Source organism: Balaenoptera acutorostrata, chromosome 4 (assembly GCF_949987535.1).
Source record: "Balaenoptera acutorostrata chromosome 4, mBalAcu1.1, whole genome shotgun sequence".
Classification (NCBI taxonomy): Eukaryota; Metazoa; Chordata; class Mammalia; order Artiodactyla; family Balaenopteridae; genus Balaenoptera; species Balaenoptera acutorostrata.
Window position 1 is genome coordinate 40,100,056 of NC_080067.1, and position 20,131 is coordinate 40,120,186.

Here is a 20,131-nt window from a genome sequence, read left to right on the forward strand (position 1 = left end):
TATTTGAGCATAATTGGATTATAGATATGTTTATGTTCTGTGTGTGTCTGAAAAGGTAGAATTAGCCAGGGTAGTGGTTTCTGAACCTAAGGACCACTTTGTGTGTGCCAATGACAGTGCTCTCTGTAGACACACCTTCATGTTTACATTCTTCAAGATTCATTTTACTTATTTATACATTAACAAAACATTATTTGAACAGAGCATTTCAGGGCTAAAAGAAAAGTGAGAAAACCACTGATCTAGCAAATGAGAGCCCTAGGAGGTAACAAAGGAATTGGAGATTAGAAGCTATATAGTATAATGCTATGGGGCCTGGCAGGGGTGGAGGAGGAGGCCAGAGTCATGAAGAAATTTAGAGCACTTAGAAAAATTTGATGTTCATTTAAAAAAAAGGAAATATTTCAGGGATGAAGATAGAGGACTTGGAATATGGCCAGGATGGTTAGAAGCCAAAAAGAGGTGATCTGGGGCCTGTGTACTAAATAAAACACAGTCCAGGGAAATTCTCTAAGCTGTACCTGCTCTGGAAAGAGCACAAGCTGAGTTTTGCAGTCCTTTAGATGAGCAGTTATTGGAAATGAGGGTAAACCTATAGAGGATTTTGTTTGCCCACTTACCCAAAATACAAGCTCAGAGAAACTGCTCCGGACTTGGACTGCCATTAGAAGCCTGATGACATAGGAGGTGAGGGAAACTTACTCAATATACTTACAATTTAACTTTATTTTTATTGAGCTTCTACTATGTGACAGATGCTTTTCTAGGCAGTAAGGATACCGAGGAAACAAGGCAGAAATGGTCCTTATTCACATGGAACTCATGTTCTAATCGGAGGAGACAGATGATAAAGAAACAAGTAAATAAATTAAATAAGATAAATGAAGATAGTGTTATAAAAGAAATAAAACTGGATGATATGATACAAGGTGAATGACTGGGGGTAGCGGTCGGTGGATAATTTAGACGTGATTTGATTTGGTTTTTAAAAAGATTGCTGTGACTGCTGCTTGGTTGACTTGATAAAACGGATCCTGCAAAGGAAACGGCTGACCTCATTTTGTACTTTCTGGGCACCAGGTGACTAATAGACAGGAGGTTTCACCCAGTCCACAAAACATAAAGGAGCTTTTGAACGTGGGACTTCCTGGATATGACAAAAGAAATTTTTTAGATCAACTGAACTCAGTTTGTAAAAAGAACTACATGCACCTTCCCAAATATATGCAACAAATCTTAGAAGTTACCCAATAAGTTCTCTCATATGTATCTGCAGGCTCTCTCATTAATAACTTGATGAAAGCCCCCAACAGTCCCCATGCTGGTCCATAGTGGATCCTCTTGTATCCTGTGTTTCTCCTGCTCCAGAGCCCTGCTAGGACTGGGGGGCTGTTTCTCACTTCCTGTCCCCAGGAATGGCTGCGTGATTCTCTCTGTCTGTGCCCATCTTTGGGGAGTAAGCCTCTGTGTTCTGGCAGCTGCATGATCCCTGACATGCTGCTTCAAGTGGCAAAAACTTCCAAGCCTTCTGAGAGGAAACATCTCTCTCCTGCTGGGGGCCCCTGTGTGTTCCCTCAGGAAACTTTTCTGTGTAACACTATTAAATAACACCACCCGCATCAGTGGCTTAGGAATAAGACAGTTCTGTGACTTTTCAGTCACCTCATGCTCCACATTATGTCTTGGAAAGGGAAGCGCAGAAAATTGGTAAGAGCTAGGTGTCCCGGAACAGAATCTTTCAAAGTGAAACCCCTGGTCCATAGTTGTTGGCACACCAAGGTGCACAAATACCAGCCAACCGGTCCAGAGAGCTATCTGTTCCTCCTTGGGACTTGCTGTTACTTATTAACAAAGATACCAAGTGTGAAGGACAATAGTGGAATGGCATCGCTCTCTTGCTCTTTGGCAACTCTAACAAATATCAGCTTTTTTCTAAGCAGGAGAAGTCCAATTTCTGAACAGAGCCAATATATAAATATTATTGCCTGGTCCTGAAATATGAAGATAGTCCTAATTAGAGTAACAATTCATGGTGTTGGGTATTGGTAAATATCATCTCACCAATAGTGTGTAATTTAAAAGCTCACAAAACTGCAATTAGGGATTTTACCCAACCATTTAAAACCAATTAGCATCTTTGAACCTGCTATTATAAGCATTAGGATTTACAGTGTTTTATTTTTAAAGGAAGGACTACATAGACATTTAGGTTTTTGGGTTTTTTTCATTTGTTTTTGTTTTATCACATAAAGGATTCACTGTATCAAAGCTTCAACTAGGCTACCTTATGACTGTCGAAAAAGGTAGCTGCCTCTGACCCTTGTCGTAATAACTAGTTGCTCTCTTAGCGACAGAAAAGAAAAAGTGACATCTGATTTTAAAAATATCCTGGCCAATGTACTTTTTAAATGTTAAAATATGTGTTGATTACTTTCTCCCCAAATTATGACAATTGCTATCATTTGGCATTTTACAAATCTAGAAGTATCTCAAGGAAGAAAATCAGTACCTTAAGGTAGAATCATATCTTGTAGAAAGGATTTAACAGCAGCAGTAAGCCTGGGTTCTGACAGCTACTAGATAAATTTGGAAGCCAGGAAAGATAATCAAGATACTAAGACATGTTTTAATCAGTCACATTGTAATAGGTTGCCAGGTAGTGGAGCTCATTAAAGGAAGTAGTGTATTCCATGTAAGTGTATTAAATATTCACGCATCTCAGAAGTTCATGGTATAATATGCTTCCAGTTTTCTGGGAAACTTTACCAGCTCAGAAGACTAGAAGCATTTTCCAAAGTTCTTCTGCGTGCCAAATTCTATAGTCTTTAAATAGATCTGTAAGGATAAAGATACTGGAGTAAAACCAGTTTGCAGAGTCAACGAAATGGAGGAGAACACTCATTATTGTTTTTCTCACCTCATTAATGAAAAAGCATCCCATAGAGTAAAAAAAAATCTCAGTAGATTGATACTGGAAAATTTAAATTACCATTTCCTTCGTAGGCAGTAGTAATACCCTGCTGAATGCAGATGAATTTATATGATTTGAAATGCAGTTAATTCAAAACACTGCATGCTTGTACTTTGGAATAGTTGGTCCCATGAGGTATGAACTCAGACATATTTGTTTTCTTCAAAGTGAAACAAGAATTCTGATTACTTTTTAATAGGAAAAGAATGGAGTTGGCAAGAATATGCATAAAAACATCCTTTTATCCCTGTTACCTTAGTGATTTGGTTTTTAATACAGACACATGGCTGAAAAATAGTTTGTTCTATTGAGTAGCAGATCCAGGGATAGAGATGCCAGCGAGACAGCCTCACAATCGCTCCGTATCCTTGAAAGAGAGAGCCCTCTCCCTGGGAAATTGTTTACTTAGCATTTAGTAAAGGTCATGGAATGCCAGTATCTAAAGGTGTCCTCTTGAATTTGAAATTAATAATGACTTTGTACATTTTGCTTAGGTTCTTGCTTGATAAAATATTTTCATTTCCCTATAAGTTTTATGTTTGATCCTCTTAATGAGTCACTGTGAATTTATTTTATTTTTATGGCTGTGTTGGGTCTTCGTTTCTGTGCGAGGGCTTTCTCTAGTTGCAGCAAGTGGGGGCCACTCTTCATCGCAGTGCGCGGGCCTCTCACTATCGCGGCCTCTCTCGTTGCGGAGCACAGGCTCCAGACGCGCAGGCTCAGTAGTTGTGGCTCACGGGCCCAGCTGCTCCGCGGCATATGGGATCCTCCCAGACCGGGGCTGGAACCCGTGTCCCCTGCACTGGCAGGCAGATTCTCAACCACTGCGCCACCAGGGAAGCCCAGTCACTGTGAATTTAGATGTGCCTTTGCACTCACAGTGACTAGAAGGGTACCCCTTTCACTGATAATCAATTAGTAGGTTGTAAAAGCCCCTTGAAAGTGTGGAATTGTTAAGCACTCTACAGCTTTCCTTCATATTTACCCTGTGTGGACAAGTCTTTGAAGCATAGAACTACCCATTGACTCCAAACTTGTGTGGTATGGCTTTCCTAATTGTGGTCGCCTGCGTGTCGCCAAACTGGTGCTGGGACTTGAGTTTTGAATAAATTTGAATGTGGCGGGATCATAATTTATTTTAACTGCTGATAGAAAATAATAGCTAAATAGCAATGTTATGAAAGTGGTATTAAATTTCCTGGGTTCAGTGCCACTCTGAACTCGAATAAGGTATTTATATATTCTATAAAAGGTCAATAATAAAACTAGTTTATAGCTTATCTTCATGAAGTTAAAATGTGTGTGAAGATAAAATGGAAAGAATTTGAGTTCTTAGAAGAAAGCTGATATTCAACTCTATGGTATCTTAGAAATTTCACAGTAATGACAGCCAGCTTTGGAATTAACTAAAACCCACAGATTTGTGTTGGAGGAGCTCATGAGAACACATTCTCATTTTAAAAAAAAAAAAAAATACTGCTTGGCCAGAGAAGACAAATAAAAGATGTCCTGATAATGTAATATGTTTGTGGCCATCTCTTCATGGATAGTTGAAAAAATATATATATGTGTGCAGAGAAAACCTGATAAAAGGAAATTTGGCAAAATAATTTATTATTATTTAAGAAAAAAATACTAGGTTATTGCTTACCAAATGTTTTGCATCTGCATTCTTATTAAAGCAATTTAGTTTGATTAAAAGTTGAAAGTTATAAAATCTCCGTAACCAAATGGTTATAAGTTACTTAGTACTTTCAGAGTGATCCTTTATTGTTCTGCTATAATTCAAAGACACATTGACTTTCTGAGAATCTGTACAGGTCATTTCTTTTAGGATTCAAGAATGGATTTCTATTTTGTTGTGCTTTATCTGTCACCAAAAATTAATACTGAATTGAAAATAAGTTTTAAGTTAAAGCGCCGTGATGAATATTTAGAAGGTTCTTCAGCAATGTACCGTCATTTATTTCTTGCAGGCTTGTACAGCATATGTGGATTTTATGATTTCTGTGGCCAAATTGATTCGTCAGGAAAAGGGACTGCCTGTCGATGAAAAACAGCTTTCTTCGGAAATGAATAGAGTTATGGAATTGGAAAAAGAAATTGCCAATGTAAAACACATTTTCTCTGATACACTGAACAATGTCAACCACTTTTTATTTCTTTCTCTTCTCTATCGTATTTTAAGGGTAAAAGGTACATCTCCTTAACTAAGTGATAAAAATGCATAGCTCGGTAATGGATCATTAACTTCAAGAGGACCTTTAAAACTGGAATTTTACAGTAAACCAGGTTCCAGACATCCAAGAGACATACTTAATTTGACAAATATTAAACTAGATGTACTTAATGACCTATTATAAGTGGATTACATCAATATCCTAACTATTTACAGTCAAACTGTTGTTGAGATGCCCTTGAGATCAGGACACACTTGATTGCTAGCTATTCAGCAAAGCTGTTTTAGTTTTGATATGTACAATTTTACTTTATTTTATTTTAAAGTTTAAGGTGACCACAGAAATTGTCTCTATCCCTTTGCTAAGAAGTATTAGCCTCTGAACATGGCCACACTACAGTACGATATCACTGAGTTCAGACTGTCAGGCTGCTTATTAGCTCAGGGGAGATCCAAGAGGAGGAGTTTATCAGCAAAGCCCAAGGGGTGTGTTCCTGAGTTTCCTCTAGTTCCAGGTCAATCCTTAGAGTCTGAGTTGGCACATTCTTGTCTGAAGTTCCTCTGACGGGGTCTGCAGTCTCAAGCGAGTGAACTCTGTAAACAGCATCCAGGTTATTGATTGAACTCACGGTCAGTTTCAGTCTAGGATCCACAGAGCTCTCTGACATTGTAAACAGCAACCTGCACTCCTAAATCCCGGTCTGCTTGTCACTTTACCATCAGAATCTTGAAGACTGAAGATCTTTGAGGGCAATTTTGGCTTTCCTGGGGCTACATGAAACTGAAAGTCTAGAATCAGAACCAAACTTTGCTTGGAGCTGCAGCTGGATGAATGGCAGCTTGATGGGTTACATGTGGTTCAGTGTTGGAAACAGAATTTTTAGAGAACAGTTTATTACCCTGGGTTTTTACCTCTGGCACCTTCCAAGACCGTGTTCTCCCTTGATCAGCCTCAGCTTCTGTAGTAGTTGTATCTTACCTCAGAATTCTTTGTGTCTACATTTTCTCTCCCCTCTGACACTCTGAGATTGTAGTGGGGTCTCAGTCCTCCCTGAATCTCCTATGTGTCTCTAACAGTGTCCAGCACGTTATTGCATGCAGATGTTACAAACATAGTTTTTAAATGAATAAATAAGTGACCTAAAGGGGAAATTGGAGCCGTTGTCACTTGAGAAATAATTCCCATTTTTACATTTTGTTTCTTTTTGCTTAAAATTGCTTTTACTCCTTTCAACCACTAGTTGGGCAGTTGTTATTGAAATTTTCTTTTTTGATTCAATGAAAAAAATAATACTGGATGCTGTTGATAACACTGAACTCGTTAGGCCAGATGAGCGGACAGTCACAAAAGTAGATGCTAGAACTCTCTTCAGATAATTTGCCACCTACCTGTGTTATGTACTAGGAATTTTCTCAATTTTACTTGCTTTAAATTCTTGTAGAAATCATTGTGCTTTTTTCTACTCTTTTTCCTGTCTGAATTTTAACTGGGACACTGAATGGTGGTAGGTGAGAGAAAGAGTATTTGAGAGATAAACTGGAAATGACTATATTCAAGAAAGTCATTATCATATGAAATAACCACAGACACAACTGAGCTGCCCATTTAGCCATAGAAGGAAAGAGGCCTGTAAATATTGCTGATGTGGTTTGGCAGTTATGAAAATATAAAAAGATTTTTAAAAAATTTTATACTTGACACTGTAGCCAAATCTTGATAATTGTTACTGAATATACTTAAAATCTCTTATATTTCTCTTTTCTTCTTGATAGGACAAAATAAATTATAACACAAATACAGAATAGAACTTAAATATAATTATGTTGTACCTATGCCATATTTCTTTTTCCCTTGTATATAGTTATATTTTTCTAAAGAGTTCTTGATCCAAAATAATGATAAGAAATTAAATCCATAGGCTACAACTAAATCTGAAGATCGAAATGATCCAATGCTTCTTTATAACAAAATGACATTAGCCCAGATCCAAAATAACTTTTCACTAGAGATCAGTGGGAAGGTAAGTAGCAGTTTTATGTACTCTCTTATTGTGCCATTTCTAAAATTATAATATTAAAATGCAGTTTGTTAAAATGTAATGATTTTTTTATTTATTGAAATAAATTGAACATCAAAACGAATTTAGACGACATCAACCATTTGACTTCATGAAAAGACTTGAAAAAAAACTATTTGAAATAATTATATTTATATTTAATTAGAGTGAATTTCAAAGGTAAAAGTCCTTTCAAGGCAACTATGTAATAATATTAGAAATTATCATAGAAAAGGGTTTGGAAACATTAAAAGCAAAAATCCTTCTGAAAGACCATTATATAGCCATTGGACTTGGACAGTCAAATAATATAAGTACCAGATTTCTTTTTAACTCTGAAAAAGGATAATTTATTCATAGAACTTGCCATGTTCTCATCAAGGCCATCTATGGAGGTGTTCAGAGCAAGAATGGAGAAATAGAACACAAGAAACAGAAAAATCTATAGATTCCATTTATAAACATCAATTGATATCTTTTTGCTTAGTTGTAATTCCTTAGCTAGTATCTAATAATCTCTTTTAAGGCTATGCATGTATTCTATGTATTAGTTGATGCACACAATCAGGTAATGAAGCAACATTCATGGAAAAATCTACAAACCACCACATTCAGTGATGGAATTCTCTTTGGCACTAATTGCTGAAAACAAGGACTTTTTAAAGGCATAACCTACTGAGTTAGGAATTTCTTACATAGAGCTTTTTAATATAATAAGTGTTCAATAAATGTTTTGAAATAATGGTCCAGACTGCCAAAGGAAATCAAGAAAAGCACGTAGTATCTCATACTTAGTAAGTGATCAGTGTATTTATATACTTCTAGGCATATATATATAAAATGATAGAGCCTAAGATATTGGTAATCTTAAACATTCTCAAACATTGAAATGTGGCATTTCAGCAAGATCTGCATAATCTCCACTTCTGCTGTTTTTTCTTATATCCATTGGTGGTTGAATAACCACAATTCCCATTTAAAGAATAATAGATAAGACTCCATCTTCTGGCAACTCCAAACCCAGCTTCTGAAGTGTGAGAACTGCATGCCTGTAGACCTGATATTGATAGCTTAAAGTACATTTTGTTCATCTTCATTGGACCATCTGTGTTGTATCTATACATCTACTATACCTCTGCTAGGACAGCAGTGTGCTTTCATTTACAACACGAGCTCCACTGAGATGTATTACTGTGTTCAAATGGATTGTTTATTAATATCTACTTTTAAGAGATAAACATTTTATACCCATTTAAATTTTTGCATAAACCTAGGAAACTTTATGTTTACAGCTAAATTTCTTTTTCTTTTTCTTTTTCTTTCTCTTTTTCTTTCATATTGGTTAGACCAAGAATTTGACACTGAGCCTAATTTCTAGCATATGTTCACTAAACTTAGAAGCTTTGCTTTTGCTCTTAAATGGTTGGTTTAATTCTTTTATTTAAATAATTATGCTACAGATCTAATTTTTATTCAAAAATTGACTGAAGCAATTAGAGAAAAATCCCAAACAGATATCAAACTGACCATTGTGATAATTATATAGTGATGCAACTGACACTGTAACCATGTCTGACCCTGTAACCATAACTGAGTCTTGGAACCAAGAAGAGAAATCCATAATTACTGAATGTTTTGTGCCTGCTTTTTTCCAGCCATTCAGCTGGTCAAATTTCACAAATGAAATCATGTCAACTGTGAATATTAATATTCCAAATGAGGAAGATGTGGTTGTTTATGCTCCAGAATATTTAACCAAACTTAAGCTCATTCTTACCAAATATTCTGCCAGGTAGGTATGTCCGAGTGCCCATGTCCCCAAAGTTTACATTTAATATCACTCTTTAGAAGCTTTGCAGCCTCATCTTTTCTGTTGCTGGGTGGTGGGTTTTTTTATGCAGAGATCTTCAAAATTTAATGTCCTGGCGGTTCATAATGGATCTTGTAAGCAGCCTCAGCCGAACCTACAAGGAGTCCAGAAATGCTTTCCGCAAGGTGAAGAAAAAATCTCTCTTTTCTTAAGACTTAAAGCATAAAGCGATCCATGGTTATGAAGGCTTGCCATGTACATTACTAGAAGTGGTAAACTTTGCCAAGAGACAAAATGCCAAATGCTGGGTATGTTGCCTGTATTTAAGCCACGTTGCCTAGGAAAGCCAGTTTTCGGGTGCTCTGTGGTCCTATGATTGTCTACTCTGGCACCGTAATTGAATTGCCCGGGAAGGGCATGTATTGGTTATTTGAGCAGTTCATGGAAGAATACTAGCTTGGTTTTTTGTTGTGTTCAAAGTGATTTCAGGGGTATCTATCTCAATTAATTTGATTTTTCTGGTGCTTGTAACATACTAGACATTCAGACAGTTGGACCACATTGATGTGGACAATCCCCTGAAAATATACCTACCTGGAGATAGCCTTAAGACCTTTTATTAGACTGGACCTACATTATTGAAAGAATCATCATTTTCGTCCTATTGTGAGGGGAGAGGGCAGGAGGGATTGAGGAAGGAGAAATTCTCACAAATGTATTGGTTGGTGTCATGCAAAGGAAATAACTCCCTGATTGATTGAAATTTTTAGTTTTTACCCTTTAAAAGAAAATGTAGACATATTTTTTAAATTAGAGAATGTAAAAATGGTGTTTTGCTAAATTTCCCTTCCGTAAGTTAATCCCTTTATTGGTTCTTAAATTTGTACACATGCATGCAGTTCTTCTAAGTACTGGAACTTCAGCAAAAACTTTAGAAAACAAGAATGTGTTTTCTTGTATACCAGATCTCTCCCCTGTTACATTTATTGAATATTACTTCACATTTATGTTTATACAGTGGCAACAGTGTTATTTTGTTTGGTGGAGAGGGTTGTTTTTTCTAACGCTGTCTAGAAAGATATTAACTTGCAATAGCCAACAGTTTTTCTAGGACGTGCTACTGAAAATATACCTTATTTCCAGATCATATGTAAGTAATGATTCAATTGGATTACATTTTATCCTATGCAAGGACATCCTGACATGTGAGGAGAAGCAATGAATATTGCAAGAATTTAGGAGACATAAAGAATAGAGTCCTGTGAAATTTGTGCTCTTACCACACTTCGGCCGTCTACTCTTGGTCAAATGCCATTTCCTTTTTCTCTCCCGTAGGCTCTTTACGGCACAACATCAGAAACGGCGACTTGGAGACGTTGTGCAAACTATGTCAATGGGAATATGGAAAATGCTGTGGGAAGGCTCTATGTGGAAGCGGCATTTCCTGGAGACAGTAAACATGTGGTAATGTTTTCTGCACAATACTCTATCAGCATGTGTTTGCACTGATGGGCAATTACAATAGTCCATCATTTGGTTAAAATTTTATTAATTGGCAGAGAACTTCTGAATCACAATTTGCCATTATTTCCCAATAAATCTTATTCTCCCTCTCCCGCAGGTCTGGTTATGTTTCTGATCCTAATATTGTTTAACCCAAAACCAATTGTCCATTTTCCAGAAGCAATGTATTCACAATACCCAGTCACATGTTCTAATGATACAGTCATTTGTAATCTCTTCTGTTACCAAAATTGACTAAGAATTAGTATTTTCTTAAAAACCAGAAAGTAAACCAGGGTTTATTTGAAGTGTAAGACATGTACTTTATTTTTTATTGTTACTGAAATGAATACAAGGGAACTTAAAGACATGGTGAAAGAATCTATTGAAATGCTACCTCATGCTTAACTAAACTACTAATAGTAATGACAGTATTTTATGTTAGTTCGTCTTTCATGATAATGGAAACCATACATTCTGAAGGTGATTTGTATTAATGTATGCATTATGACCTATTTAATCATTAGTGTTGATAGTAGCAGTGTTGCTTTAAAAATATAATTACCCACATATATCCATTTGTTTAGATCACCAATTTGTTTACAAATTTACATTTATTAACATATCATTGAATCACATAAAGACAGCTTATAGCTCTATTTTTTTTTTTTTAATTTGTGTTATAAAAAATTAATTCATGGCCTAAATTTGCCTTCTGTTCTTTTGGTTTAAGGTTGAGGATTTAATTGCACAGATCCGGGAAGTTTTTATTCAGACTTTAGATGACCTTACTTGGATGGATGCTGAAACAAAAAAGAAAGCTGAAGAAAAGGTAAAGAGCAAGGCAGGGCGAATTATCAAAGAAAAATCTATAAGAAAAGATTAGCTTTTAAGAAATTTGGGGAAAACATAGTATTCAAAGATTGCGTAAAATAAAAGCAAGCTCCTTCAAGATGTAATGTTTCCAGGAACACTTTTCATGGTTGAAGATTTTTTTTTCCTATGATTTTCATCTTTTATTATCTCTTTGTAACTAGCTCCTACTCTCCATGTTTGGCTCAAAACTTTGAAAGATCTCCAATTTTCCTTTTTTATTTTTTTAAAGGAAGTCTTCACAAAACAAGAGGAAAATCTTGTGTGAACAAGAAAGCATTAAAAGATATTATCAGTGGTTCATATTTTTCCTCCTTTTATGAAAAATATTTAAAAGACCTCTACCAATATCTAAAAATATCCCCTAATCTTGAATGTAAACTTCTAGCTAAATTTTTTTTAAGCATGCACTATTTAGTTTTTTTTTTAATGACCTAGGGAGAAAAATACTAAATTTCTATTCAAGCAAATGTAAGGTAGTGCATTATTTGAGTACTATAAGGTGACCTACAGTTAGAGGGATGTTGAAGGAGCTTTTTATAACTATTCTTATTTACCCCCATTGTGCACCTTTTATTGGGACTCTTAGTATCTTGCATTAGAATAAAAGTGAGATGTCTAAGGAAATCTCAGGTTTAAATTTACTATGCCATTGTGTTCATAACTATATAAACCTAAACGGAACCTGTCCAGTGAAAACTGTATGTGTTTATGAGCAGTATTCACATGCAGCCTGATTATTGCTCTGTAGTTAGGGTAACAGGAAGAACAGACCATTCTTTGAACTAACACAGAAAGAGTCCATAAATCTATTATAATAAAAGAATCAAGCTGTAGTCTAGTTCTCTTTCAGGATTAGGTCACATGGAAGGATTATCTTTTTCCGCTATCACAGAGCCCTGAGTGGGTCAGGTCTAGAATTTGGCACCCCAGTATAGCTATCTTTCCATCATTCTGTAGGTCCTCAGAAGTTCAGGCTGGATTTGCTCCTTTCATGTTCTAGCTATCACAACATGGTACTATTTGATGTAGCCAATCAAATTGTTCTAGGTAATCATTTCCCAAGGTGGTGTCATGAAACTCTGGACCTGCCAAGTTGCTCTATGAAAGAGTCCCATGGTCAAAAAGAGTTTAGGAAACATTTCCTGCAGGAAGGCTTCCCTGATCGCACCCTCGACTAGGTTTTATACCTGTAGGGTGTGATTTTTTGGCAACATACATCACACTTGAGAGTTAATATTCATTTTATTGCCTACCATTGACCATTATAGTAGACTCTCCAGGGGTAGAAATGTTTGCCTAGCATTGTATCCTCAGCCGCTTACAAAGTACCTGGCTTGTTGTATACCCTTAAAGACAAATTGAATGAATAAATAGACTAATTCATCCCATTGGACACTTACAATTACTTAATTTTGGACTCTAAGAAGTCTTTCAATGAAGAAGCCTGCTTAACGTTTGTGTCACAGTATTTACCCCAAATATTTGACAATATATCCTTTTCATGTAGTACCTCCTATTTCTGTAGATTTTATATCCCTTAGAACACCTTTTGGGGAAATATCTTCTAGAAAATAAAGTGCCATTGAGAGGAAGATGATTCGTTATGGGCTGATGGTATGGAAAGGAAATGGGCTTGGTCAAACTGATTTAGTGACACATCTGTCTGATCCACTGGGGAAATCCTATGCTTATGAAACAGATTTGTAACAAAACCACATCCATTTGATGGTAAAACAAATAATTCAGAGATGCAAGCTTAATATCCCATGAAAATACTAAATTTGTTAAATTATTTAAGAGTAATGTGATATGATAAAATCAAGTCAACTATCTTTGAGAAAAATGAGAGAAATAAAAAATAGAAATAGCAAGTAGTAAACAAGTGGTACTGATGAAATAATTACAATAAGTAAACAATTTTAAAATAATAAAAATAGAAATAGTAGTAAGGTAGCGGTAAATATGAGATGGTATAACAAGGAAAACCCTGTTTTCTACTTGTTTAACTAATGTCATTCATTTAACCACGGGAAGTTAGGTACACTAGCTCTGGAGACCAAAGGAGAACATAAAAACTCCAGGAACCAATATTTAGAAAGAATATTAGCATTAAACCTGTAAGCCCACATCTGTTTTCTCAGCCAAATCAGTGAAGTGAAAAGATAATTATAAGCTGCTAGAATGGAAGTTCTAAATATTACCCCTCCTGTAAAATTGAAGAAAAAAGCCTTTCAGAGAAAAAGTTCATAAAAGTACAATACATGTGGAACAATGACTTGTCAGTTTTCATTTTGGTTTTCTTGGGAAAGCTGCAGCCTATGAGAATAGGGTATTAGAAGCTAAATTTCAGAACTATTTTTTGTTTATTTTGAACTCCAAGAAAAAGCCAGTGCAGAAGATCTCTGTTTAAACGTTGTCAGGTACTCATCTTGTACACAGTATGGGTCAGGTTATTCAACTGCTGTCAAGGGCAAATTATAATGTTTGCATTTGAAAGTTCATAATCATGCTCACATTCAATATTCTTATTTTCATAGGCCTTAGCAATTAAAGAAAGGATCGGCTATCCTGATGACATTATTTCAAATGACAACAAACTGAATAATGAATACCTTGAGGTAAGTCTTTATAAAGACTGCACTGATGATGCCTGGGGCTGGTGGCAATGTCATTTCTAGCTATGGGGGGGGGGGGCCAGAAATTATGTGAAATAGCCTACACCCAGAGGTCTTATTATATTGATATTAAGCCTTTAACACTGAAGCCAGAACTATGTTTGTTTTAGTTTTAGCCTATTGTTTCATGGGCTGGTCTGTATTTGGTTTTGTTATTTTGCTTTCCATATATTCCATTTTAAAAGTAGTGATAAAAATCTGGTGTTTTTTAAAGAGCATTAAGACATAGACATTTAAGTGATGAACAGGCAGTACTCAGGCTTCTTATCTCATTTTATACACGCCTGAAAAGTCAGATCTTCAGCTTTCCTTCCACTTTCTAATTATTCCTCCACTGGGTAAACCAGGTCATGCCTTCTCTATTTGAAAAAAAAAATCTACTATTTGAGAATGGGGAACTATTTTATTCCCCTTTGGTAATGTAACAATGAAAAGAAAACAGAGTTGATTGAAGTCATTACAGTATTGATTTCAGACTCAGCTAAAGGTCCTGTTGTTAACCTTGCAGTCACCGCAACTACTTGAAACCCTGGTGACAAGGTGACCCTTGCCTAGATCTGGGGATGACAGCGATTCCTAATCCGTTGAGTACACGGGAGTTTGCAAGGCACAGTGTCCTCTTTTCTTTTTCCATTTGCAGAAGAGCTTGACTTTTTAAAAAAATGAGCTGGCTGTAGCATGTGAGTCCCCGGGGCCCTTGTGCAGGAGTCCAGTGGCTGAGCACATAGTCTCACAGCTGAATTGCTTGGGTTCAGATCTCAGCTACGCCTCTCACTAGCTGGCTAAGAGCATAAGCTCAAAGCCGGACTCCTAGGGTTCAAATCTCAGCTCCATCACTCATTAACTTGGGCAAGTGACTTAATTGTGCTTCAGTTTCCTCAGCTTTAAAATGGTGGTAACGGCCCACCTTCATAAGATTATTATGGGGATTAAAAAATGTGATATATGAAGTTCTTATAACAGTGTTCTTATAACATAGTAGGTACTAAATATGAATGCTTTTATCTTGTCTGTCCTGTAAGGATGAATATCAATATGGAAAAGCTTGTTTGACATTAGTTTCATTTGACTCATTACAAAAGAATAGACTGAAGTAGTGATTCAGCCAGAGCAGCAGTGATCTGTAATATAGAACTAAGCTAGTTGGAACTTAACTTTTCTTTGGCAAGTTTTAATGTCCTCTGTTAACTTTATTAAGTGATAGAATTTAAGAAAATATCTCTTCATGCTATTTAGCAAAAACTTTGAAGATACCGGTTTTAATATTTTTCCCCAAATCTTTTAAATCAATATAGTTGAGCTACAGGGAAGACGCATACTTTGAGAACATAATTCAAAACTTGAAGTTCAGCCAAAATAAACAGCTAAAGAAGCTTCGAGAAAAGGTGGACAAGGATGAGTATGTATATTCCAGTTTTCTAACATGTTCATTCGGAAGAGGGCCTTTGTCGCAGTAAGAGAAAGAACCTGACTTAGAATAATGTTAGAAGGTGTAATGTTCTCTTTCTGTTGAGTACTTCTAAGAGCATCTAAGAATGTACTAAAGATGAGTCAGGGATTTAATCAAAATTTAAACTTTTTTCATTAAGGCGTCCTTAGACTACCTTTGGTTTCTTCTCATATTACTGTCTGTCCCCTCTACTTTGTCTGTGGACAGGGCTCTCAAGAACACCTTAGCCTAAGTAATCCATAGCTCCTTCAAGCCTTCTCTGAGGCTGTATTACTGTACTCAGCATTATCATCTGCCCTCAGCCCCACCTGTGTTCTATCGGTCCGTCATCCTGCAACTCCATCCCCTTCCTAGATTGCTCCAGGTAACACTTCTGTCAACCTTGTGGTAGCCAAATATGAGATATCAGGAATCACTCTCATTCGTAGTTTTCAAATGCTCTTAATCTCTGCTTACTAGTGGCATGAGTACATTGTAGTAACTATTAGCTTAATGTTCATTATTCTGTTAAATGGATGTGTCTAACATATTTATCAACATAAGTGTTTATGCACTTAAATCCCTAGAACTGCTTGTGCTTTTAGCTCCTAGAGAACAAGGGACCATTCAGCACAGTGCTGGACACATAGGAGGTTTTCAGTTAAAACTAAATTAATGAATGAGTGAGCAAGTGAAAAGTCAATATACTAATTTGATTTTTGTGGTAACTGACACAATACCATACCAAGTCCAGGTGTCACTGGGAACTGGGAGAATCAAAGGTGAGCTTTGATTGTATTACATTACATTACAACAGCAGAGGGTATGGAAGACATGTTATAATAAACTGTATCACCAGGAGGGAAATGTGCCAAGAAAGGTACAAAGTGCAGAAGGACTATTTGATAACAGGGCTCTTCTATTAGTAAGCCAAGTCCAGGTTGGACAAAATTCCTAATATGGAAATGCGGGATTATTTCAATCCGTGTACAACATTTTGAGCCCTTAAGGTACCCCGAAAAAGAGATTGATTTCTTTTGCTGACCTCTGTGTTTACACTGGAGCAAATGTTATATTGTCTGGTGCTAAAAATGAGACAGCAAATGTCACAGAATGTTTAGTGTCCCAGGTGGGAAAGAAAGATGGAGAATGGGCACGTATGGTTTGTGTTATAATCGGTTGTCAATCCTATCTCTAGAAACAAATAAAAAGTCATCAAAAATAATATCCTGTGGGAAAATTTATAATCTGAGAAGCTCCTTATAAGTCTGAATATTTTTATTTCTTTAAAACTACATATAGTTACACTTAATGGTTGTTAGCACTGCGTAAAATATCTACATACAAATATCATCAAATATTCTTTTTGAAAATAGCTAATATAACCTGCACCCACCTGACGTCAGAAGATTTCTTCATAATTTTAAAAATAGTTGTTGAATTATTGCTTGATGTTTTCTTTAGAAGTTAATATAGTCCCAGCTCCATAATCATTTTGTAATATGGTGTGCAGTTTTCATTCCGTTTTATCGTATGTGTTGATTTTCTCTGAGTCTTTTTCTCTTTACTATAGATAATCAAAAGTGACAGTTGTATATAATATTTAAATGAATATTTGCTCAGTAGCATGCATAGCTCAGTAGTACTTTGGATCCTTTCCATGAGCTTCTGACTGTTAATCACAAGTGCAATATGACGTATAAGGTCTTCTCTGCCATACCAGGCTAGTTTTTCTTCCTTCCCCATCTTCTACCTGTATGCTGAGTTCAAGGGTTCAAAACTCAGGCTGCACTTTAGAGTCACCTGGGGCAGAAACAGAGACACAGATGTAGAGAACAAACGTATGGACAGCAAGGTGGGAAAGTGGTAGGGTGGGGTGGTGGTGGGATGAATTGGGAGATTAGGATTGACATGTATACACTAATATGTATAAAATAGATAACTAGTAAGAACCTGCTGTATAAAAAATAAATAAAATAAAGTTCAAAAAAAAAAGAAATAGTACTGATTCCCCAGCTCTACACCACCCTAGATTGTGATGTACATACCTGTAGGTGGGGACCCAGGTATTGGTATTCTTCTTAAGTCCCATGCCCCCTTCTCAAGTCAGAACCCCTGCGTTAGTGTTTGTTCCTTTTTGTGTTGACTCATACTTGCTCATATTCAATTTTGTGAAATTTTTTTACAAGATCATGTCTTTAATTTGGCAATTTAGCTTTAAAATTTAGTGTTTGTCTTCCAAAATATTGGAAGTACTTTTGACAGTGATTGCATTAAATCATTAGGACTGTACCCTGTAGATTACAACATAATAAAAGTTCTTCCTATTTTATTGAGTTTTCTTATAGTGAAAGTTTTTGACTTAATTTGTACCTGCTTAATAGCAATAAAGTCACTATGTTTTCTTTCCTTTTTCATATAACATCAAGTTCAAGTCCTCACTGTGTATGTTCAGGCAGATAACATCTATTGCTTCTACTTTATTCATGTAGCCTGCAGTTAACTCAGAGAATTACATTTTCAGGTGCTCAAGCCCTCACTCCCAGGGTCTTGCAGGATAAACAGGTGTCCATATCCACAGTAGATGAGACAGAGATGAGAAAAGCTATTGATTATAGTACGGTTATATTGTAGGATATTATAGAGAAATGATGATGCATTAAATTTTCAAGGCAGCAATTAATTTAAATAAATTCAGTCAATTAACCAAATAGTGAACTTCAGGACTTTTTCTTTTCTCACTCCACATGCTCTCACCGGGCAAGCTCGTATACTTATTTGCATCTTCTACTATCATTATGACCACTGAATATATGTATCTGGCCCAGGTCTGTTTGCTGCGCTCCAGATCCAAGTGTCTAGCTGTCAATGAAACATCTCCATGCAGGTGTTCCATTGACCCTACAAACACAGCATTTGCCTTTTTGAGCAAAAATTTATCATCTTTCTCCCTTGATCCCCCTAGTTTCCAACTTCTGTCTTATTGCTACCAAGACAGAAACCAGGGGTTCATCATCCTAGACCAATCCCTTTCTATCATCTCTGATGTCTACAGTGATACCTACTTCAAATCCCATCCAAAAAAAAAAAAAAAAAAGTTTACATCCACCAGCTGCTAATTAAATATTTTATAGGCATGAGGGGGTGTGGATCTCCATCTTAACCATCTCCATTGTCATGCCTTGATTCAGACATTTCTCATTGTTCACCAGAGTGATTATAATATTTTCCTAATCTTATCATCAATCATCTCACAGTCCTTCAGTTAACTCTCCATGCTACTGCCTTAGAGAGCTTTTAAAGACACAAATTGAGTCATGTTATTTTCTGATGAAAACCTTTCAATACGTTTGTTTTGCCCATCTCATGAAGCGTGTACAGGGCTCTGCATACCTCCCTGTAATAGCACTCCAGAATTCCTTTAGAGTCACCCTACCCCACAGCATTGCCCCAAATCTCCACCCACAGGAATTACTGTAAAGTCATTGCTGCATCTCTTCCTCCTCCTTATCCCTTACCTTGGGCTACCCTTTCTGCCCTGCTCATTTAACAGAAACCTACACATGGTGTGATTCAACTTGAGCGTTATCTCCTTACTCATAGCACCCCCTTACATTATTCTCTTCATCTTGTCCCTGTGCTATACGTTACACACATTTTAGTCACAGCACCAGTACATATGATTACATTTAGCTGGACTAGGCCTTGCTGAAAGCAGAAACCATGTATTTGTGTCACCAGAGATTGAACATTGATGAGCAGAATGTCGACATTTCCTCAATGATGATGGAGTGAATATTGATAAAATTGCCAGTTTGTAATAATGCTTATAAAGTGAACTCAGCCACTAAAGTAAATATTGACACATGCAAGCATTTCACCATCATTGTTGGTGAAGATGTCCAACATGATCTCTGCTGTTCTCTCTGCTTAAAAATTCAAAAAATTAAGGAGGTCAGGAAGTCTGCATGTGATATGCCTGAGTTAATCATCTGGCTAAAAGGACTTCTGCCCATTTGAGCCCCTGGCAACTGCAAAGGACAAAGATTTAAATTTAAAAGGCTCTTGGCTCATGTGGTTTCTGAGTGCCTAGCTTGTGTTTCCAAAATTATCTCAAACATCATGTTCTCTGGGGACTTAATGACAGTTTGTAAAGAGTTTCAAACACATCATGTTATCAAATAGTAATAATGTTAAATTGAGACTGTAATATCCATTGGCAAAATTACTTAGTGATATATCTAAAATGATTTACTTCCAGTAACATGATTATTCACTTAGACTCCATGGAACAAATGTAAACCTCTGAAAAGAAACAATGTACTAGAACAAAATAAAATGAATTCCTTTTCTTATTTTTAGACTTGATATTATTTTGTTAGTTTCTCAGGACAGAATTTTCTGTAATATAATTGGGACAGATAGTGCCAGTGTTTGTAAATTATGACCACTGAGCATGTGGAGTTGCATTTTGTAAACTACGAAGACTTATTTCATTGCTGCTTCTTTCCTGCTGTTGTACATCAAAATAAAAACAAGCTGACATTAACAGCAGCCAGCTCAATAAACATTTTATCCAGCAGCTACAGTGTGCAAAGCACTGTGCTAAGGATATAGCACAGTAATTAATG

At 36.3% G+C, this 20,131-nt stretch overlaps 1 protein-coding gene across 4 annotated transcripts in view; it reads left to right on the forward strand.

Moving 5' to 3' along the window:
- The window catches only part of MME (membrane metalloendopeptidase), a 92,129-nt gene that overhangs the window by 40,822 nt on the left and 31,176 nt on the right, over window positions 1-20,131 (forward strand). For all 4 annotated transcript variants that reach the window (XM_057545997.1, XM_007164810.3, XM_007164808.2 and 1 more), the window contains exons 9-16: window positions 4,948-5,082; window positions 7,070-7,171; window positions 8,863-8,999; window positions 9,109-9,202; window positions 10,353-10,481; window positions 11,254-11,352; window positions 13,934-14,014; window positions 15,367-15,470. In XM_057545997.1, the coding sequence (XP_057401980.1) occupies window positions 4,948-5,082; window positions 7,070-7,171; window positions 8,863-8,999; window positions 9,109-9,202; window positions 10,353-10,481; window positions 11,254-11,352; window positions 13,934-14,014; window positions 15,367-15,470 (881 nt within the window). The remainder of the gene's footprint in view (window positions 1-4,947; window positions 5,083-7,069; window positions 7,172-8,862; window positions 9,000-9,108; window positions 9,203-10,352; window positions 10,482-11,253; window positions 11,353-13,933; window positions 14,015-15,366; window positions 15,471-20,131) is intronic.